Below are 5,824 nucleotides of genomic sequence, written 5' to 3'. Positions count from 1 at the left end.
TTTTTTTTTTTTTTTTTTTTTTTTTTGATTATTGTTTTTTATTTTTTTAAATCTTTATTAGTAGTGAGGCCGTTTCAGCCGAAACCACCTCCTCCTCCTTGACATTCCAATTTATGCCATTTGACCATTTTGCCCTCCCACGAATTGGATTGGTAAGTTGAAAAAAAAAAAATTTACTTTCCCAATTGCTCTAAATAGTTACCCCTAAAGTAAACAACCATCTTTATACCCGATCAGAAAGAAAGAATGTTCGGTATTGTTCTAGAAAAAATACGGTACGACTGAGTAGTTAATTTATGAAATTTACCCAATGTTAGAAGCAGAAGTGTATAACGAATCTATATAAACACGAGAATAATATCAGCTGTCTTGACCAAAAATCCCAACTTGCTCCCACGTTCTCAAGTAGTTTACTATTGTTATTGACATTGAACAAAAACAATTTTATTTATTTATTTTACCTAAATAGTTCCAAATTGTACATGGTCAATTTTGAAAAAAAGGTAAATACCTGTATTTGTGGGGTACCCCATTTGCAGGCCATTTATTACTGTACTATTCAGGATGAAAATTTGGAGGGCTATTTCGTAGTTATGAGCATTAAAGAGGGGTATTTTCGTCATCGTGCTCCAAGTCAGATAGAGAGAGGAAGGAAAGAAGGGAAAAAAAAGGAGGAAAAAAGAAGAGGGTTCTCAACTACAGCGAAGGGAGGCTTGGCGTTGGAGGGTTTTTGCTTTGCATATTGTTCTTTTTCATTTCTTTCCCTCTTGCTTTTGCTCTTCACTTTATATCTATACTTTACCCTTTCTTCTTCTTCTTCTTCTTCGTTTCGACCAAAAGCAGCTGTGTCTGTGAGAAGAAGAAGCAAAAACAAAGAAAATAAGGCCACAACAATGGAGGACATCACTCACCCTCCCATGGAACAGCTCCAAGACCTTGAGTACTGCATAGACTCAAACCCCTCTTGGGGTACGGTGCTTCTCCCCCCTTTACATCTCTTCTTATACTTTCTGCAATTTTCATTTCCCTGTCTCTGTCTCGACTGAGAATCCTTCTGGAAAACCACTCATTGCCTTTCATGTCGGGAAAATGGTTGGTCGGTTTTACAGTGTTGGTGGCAATGTCGGGTTGGTGTTTTTCTTAAGCAAACTGCACTTGTGAATATGAGATTTCTCTCCATTTTTTGTTGGTCTCTGCTTTTTGTCGTGTTCTTATTGTGCAAGCTTCTTCTGTTTATGTTGCTTCAGATTATTATCTTTAAAGAAATGGAATGGGAATCTATAGCTTCTAAAGCTTCCTTCTCTGGATGCTAAACTGTAATCCAGCTTTCACATTTCCCATTGATTCATAATGAATGCTAACCCCTTTGAGGATTTCTGATATACCCTGATAAATTTTCGCCAAAATTCTGCTTTTTATTGATGATCAATCACTTGCTAGCCTTTAAGACGGTGATGGTAGTTTGTGTCGGCATTCGCGAAACATTCCTTATAAGGGTGTGAAAACCTCTCCCGATCAGACGTTTTAAAACGAAAGCTCAGGAGAGAAAGCTTAAAGAGGACAATATATGCTGACAATGGGCTTGAGCCATTACAAATGGTATCAAAGTTAGACACCGATACTGGACAATTTGCCACCGAGGATGCTGGACCCCCAAAAGGGGTGGATTGTGAGATCCCACGTCGGTTGAAAAGGAGAACGTTGAAAAGGAGAACAAAACATTAAGGGTATGAAAACCTCTACCTTGAGAGAGATGTTTTAGAACTGTGAAGGAAAGCCTAAAAAGCCCAAAAGAGTACAATATCCGCTGGTATTTAGCTAAATAAACGCCCAACTTGCTCTTATTTTTGAGTATATAAAATGGTGTTGTTTTGCAGCTGAAACCATCCTACTAGCTTTTCAGAATTACATTCTGATGCTAGGCACCAATGTGATGATTCCATCTTTAATCGTCCCAGCAATGGGTGGAGACAATGTAAGCTTTAGTTTTCATTTCATTCTATCTGGCCTTCGTTTGCACCTGATTGATCTTATATTATCGTTTTCTTTGTTCAGGGAGACAAAGCACGAGTCATTCAGACTCTTCTTTTTGTAGCTGGCTTAAACACACTTCTCCAAGCACTGTTTGGAACTAGATTACCAGCAGTAGTTGGAGGCTCCTTTGCCTATGTTGTTCCTATAGCTTACATTGTCGGAGACTCGTCATTGCAACGGATTACCGATTCTCATGAAGTAAGTTTCTCATCTTCATCTATCTTAATAGAGGAAATCCCCTGTATACAGAATAACACAGTCTGTATACAGGGTATTGAAAGAGATCTTCCCATGTGATTCGTTTGCAGAGATTTTTACATACAATGCGTGCCATCCAAGGAGCTCTCATTGTTGCCTCAAGCATACAGATCATTCTCGGTTACAGCCAAGTTTGGGGCTTACTCTCACGGTATGTTCCCGTTCACTTCAATGAGACAATTGTGGGGATTTTGTATCACTTATCGATGTCGTTGATCATGTCATTGCTTTGTTTGTGTAGCTTCTTCAGTCCATTGGGCATGGCTCCTGTTGTCGGATTGGTTGGCCTTGGCTTGTTTCAACGAGGATTTCCAGTGGTAGGTTCCATGAGCTTTGGTTTATCTCCTGGATTTTGCTTCCATTATTTGTAACCAAGGCAAGAAGTTATTGTTTTTCAGCTGGGGGAGTGTGTGGAAATAGGGTTGCCCATGCTCATACTTGTCATTGGATCATCACAAGTAAGTGGCGTGCATTTCTCTTGTAGTCGGTCCTCTTGGCATGTTCATTACTTTCTTAACCTCTGGTGGAATTGCAGTATCTAAAGCATGTGAGACTCTTCAGAGATCTTCCAATTTTTGAGAGATTTCCAGTGTTGATCTGTGTCACAATTGTTTGGATCTATTCTGTGATCTTAACCGCGAGCGGGGCGTATCGGCACAAGCCCATAAAAACCCAGTTAAGCTGCCGAACTGATAGAGCAAATCTTATTACCACTGCCCCATGGTGAGCTGAAACTCACTTTCTTGGTGTTGGCTTTATAGAGTTGCTGGTACTGAAAGAACACATATGAATGTGTTTGCTGTTTCAGGTTCAAGTTTCCATACCCTTTGCAATGGGGTCCTCCTACTTTTTCAGCTGGTCATTCATTTGCTATGATGGCTGCTGTTTTTGTTTCAATGGTTGAGGTATTTCTCCTTCTCACAATCTGAAAATGAATGTGAGCTCGGTACTCTTGAAAGTTGCTCTTGACTCTTAATATGTTCATCACAGTCAACCGGTGCATACAAGGCGGCCGCTCGCTTGGCAATCGCCACCCCTCCTCCTGCTTATGTACTGAGCCGAGGCATTGGCTGGCAGGTAAGCTGGTTGATTTAACCCGGTTGCCTACTGTTGTTTGTGCACGGCCTTGATTGAAATGGTTTGCTTTCTTGGTAGGGGATTGGCGTCCTGCTGAACGGTCTCTTTGGAACAACCACTGGTGCAACGGTTGCTGTGTAAGATGGAGTCTGTGTTCTATTTTTCATCTTCTTCCTGTTTCAGACACGAATGAACTCGATCAATGTTGCCATTATGTTCTGCAGGGAAAATGTGGGACTTCTTGGGCTTACCCGAGTTGGAAGTCGAAGGGTTGTTCAAATTTCTGCTGGTTTCATGATATTTTTCTCTACCTTGGGTATGTAATAACACTACATCTTGGTATCCAAGTTAGCCTTCAGACCACTAACAAGTTACAACTTGATGGTTCTTTTTCAGGTAAATTTGGAGCTGTCTTTGCATCCATACCAATCCCCATCTTTGCTGCACTCTACTGTATACTCTTCGGCCTTGTTGGTACGCGTCAAAACTCGAAGAAACTTCATTCATTCATAGTTACACTCCACCTGACAAAAACTGCTTGTGTTTCTCAGCTTCGGTCGGATTATCATTTCTCCAGTTCACAAACATGAATTCAATGAGAAACCTCATCATCACAGGACTTTCACTGTTTCTCGGATTATCCATCCCCCAGTTTTTCAATGAATACTGGAACCCAACCCGCCGTGGACTTGTTCATTCGAACGCTGGATGGGTAAACTCTTACTCGACCCAAGCGAAAAAAAGCCATGCTTGTTTATAATGTTCTAATGTTGGGTTTGACTTGGATTTGCAGTTCAATGCGATTATGAACACAATATTCTCGTCGCCAGTAACAGTGTCGTTGGCAGTGGCTGTGTTTCTTGACAACACATTGGAGGTTGAAAAATCAAAGAAAGATAGAGGAATGCCATGGTGGGTGAAGTTCAGAACGTTCAGAGGAGACAACAGAAATGAAGAGTTCTATACTTTACCATTCAATCTTAACCGATTTTTCCCGCCAACTTGAAATTTGAATTTCAGTTTAGCCTTCTTCTTCTCCTTTTTCTTCTTTACCCCACTCAGATTAACAAAACCCTTGGCCTGATCTCAATCTTTTGTTTTTGTCTTTCTTTACATTTTTTGTGGACCATTTGTAAGTGGGTCCTGGACGATCGTAGAGAATTTGATCCATGCTTTTGTAGATGCAATAAAAATATGAGGGAAATTAGGGTTCTAAAGTCCAATCCCATCTTTTTTTTCAACATCTAAAGGTGGTTTTCCGGCAAGGCGGAGACTCCCAAGATCGGATTTGAATTTTTCCCATTTTTTAAAGATATTCTTAATAGAAAGCCTAAACGCATAATAATAATTTGGAAGCCTAAAAGCATCAAATTTTAAATTGAAGTAGTAAAGTGGGGCTGGCAAAGTTGTTAATCAATATGGAAAGCCGAAGGATCAAAACCTTGTATCCATAGAAAATTAAAATTTATGTAAGCTTAAACGCGATTGTTCATCGAAAACCTACAATCTAAGTTTTTCGAATCAAAATATTTCTGCGTCTCATTCCTATAAATGTTATGAACAAATTGAAATCCACTAACAGAAGAAAAGATATTTTTTGACAAAATTTCAAATAATAGAAAGTGGAAAAGAGGCAATGGCGAGATCGGCTACGTACAATTGCCGGTAATCGTGTCGCCGGTAAACCTTCTTTCATCCACCCGCGGTGGAGCATCGACACGACGAAGGTCGATAACCGAAGAAGAGTCCCTCAGAGATCCATTTCAAATCATTCACTAAGTGTCATACGGCACTTGCAATTTCAAGGATTTCCTCATTGGGATGAACGCAGAAGTAAAACAAATAAAACAAAAATACCTCGCCGAATCATAAAGACTGAAGCTGGGAATGCAGATCGATTTAGAATTGATGGATGTTGTAGATGACAATCGGTACATATAGACGCCAAGCATAAACCCTAATCGGGAAGGCGTTCTCTTTTTGGGCTTTCCATGGCGGTTTAGGCCCCACTTTTAGCCAGACCCATGCTGGGCTTTGATGGCCAGAAGGGCCCGCGAATTTTGAAATTTGTGTTATTTAATGATAACTTGGCGGGTTTATAATAGATATTTAAATTTAAATTTTTGTATTTTATAGGTACTTGTCAAATTTTAAAAATTTAAAAATAATTAGCATATTAAATATAATTTTAAACTTAATATATTATAAATTTAATGAACTTAATTTAAATTTTTATTTTCTAAATATTTAGATTTTATTATAAACATCGTTAATTTATCAATTTACATAGTGAAATGCTAAATTTTTAGTATTTAAATTATTAAAATTTGAAATTATATCCACAAAATTGTTATTTACGGATTTTTTTTTTTTTCAACAAACAAAATTGAAAAGTTTGGGCCGAGGAAACCCAAATTAAAATTTAGGGAAAAAGAAAAAAAAAAAAAAAAAAAAA

General features: G+C 38.6%; 1 protein-coding gene and 1 non-coding gene across 3 annotated transcripts; one reads left to right on the top strand and one right to left on the bottom strand.

Annotated features, from left to right (window-relative positions):
- Nucleotides 1-759: 759 nt before the first annotated feature.
- On the top strand, nucleotides 760-4,614 carry LOC111448899 (nucleobase-ascorbate transporter 1-like). 2 transcript variants are annotated; one of them, XM_023088681.1, is made up of 14 exons: nucleotides 762-969; nucleotides 1,878-1,975; nucleotides 2,056-2,232; nucleotides 2,343-2,443; nucleotides 2,534-2,609; nucleotides 2,691-2,750; nucleotides 2,828-3,015; nucleotides 3,101-3,197; nucleotides 3,283-3,369; nucleotides 3,448-3,506; nucleotides 3,594-3,685; nucleotides 3,766-3,843; nucleotides 3,921-4,081; nucleotides 4,163-4,614. In XM_023088681.1, exons 1-14 carry the CDS (start codon nucleotides 894-896, stop codon nucleotides 4,373-4,375), a joined length of 1,563 nt encoding a protein of 520 aa, XP_022944449.1. In that variant the 5' UTR covers nucleotides 762-893; the 3' UTR covers nucleotides 4,376-4,614. The 2 variants fall into 2 exon arrangements, with proteins under 2 accessions (XP_022944448.1, XP_022944449.1); XM_023088680.1 differs by having other exon boundaries at nucleotides 760-969; nucleotides 2,343-2,609.
- Nucleotides 4,615-5,134: 520 nt separating this feature from the next.
- On the bottom strand, nucleotides 5,135-5,191 carry LOC111449151. The gene has a single exon (XR_002711548.1). It is a non-coding gene; the product is annotated as a small nucleolar RNA U49 (small nucleolar RNA).
- Nucleotides 5,192-5,824: the final 633 nt, after the last annotated feature.

The sequence above is a fragment of the Cucurbita moschata genome, unplaced genomic scaffold (assembly GCF_002738365.1).
Source record: "Cucurbita moschata cultivar Rifu unplaced genomic scaffold, Cmos_1.0 Cmo_Scf00010, whole genome shotgun sequence".
NCBI lineage: Eukaryota > Viridiplantae > Streptophyta > Magnoliopsida > Cucurbitales > Cucurbitaceae > Cucurbita > Cucurbita moschata.
The sequence above is the reverse complement of the archived record's forward strand: the minus strand, read 5'-3'. Positions and strand labels throughout refer to the sequence as shown.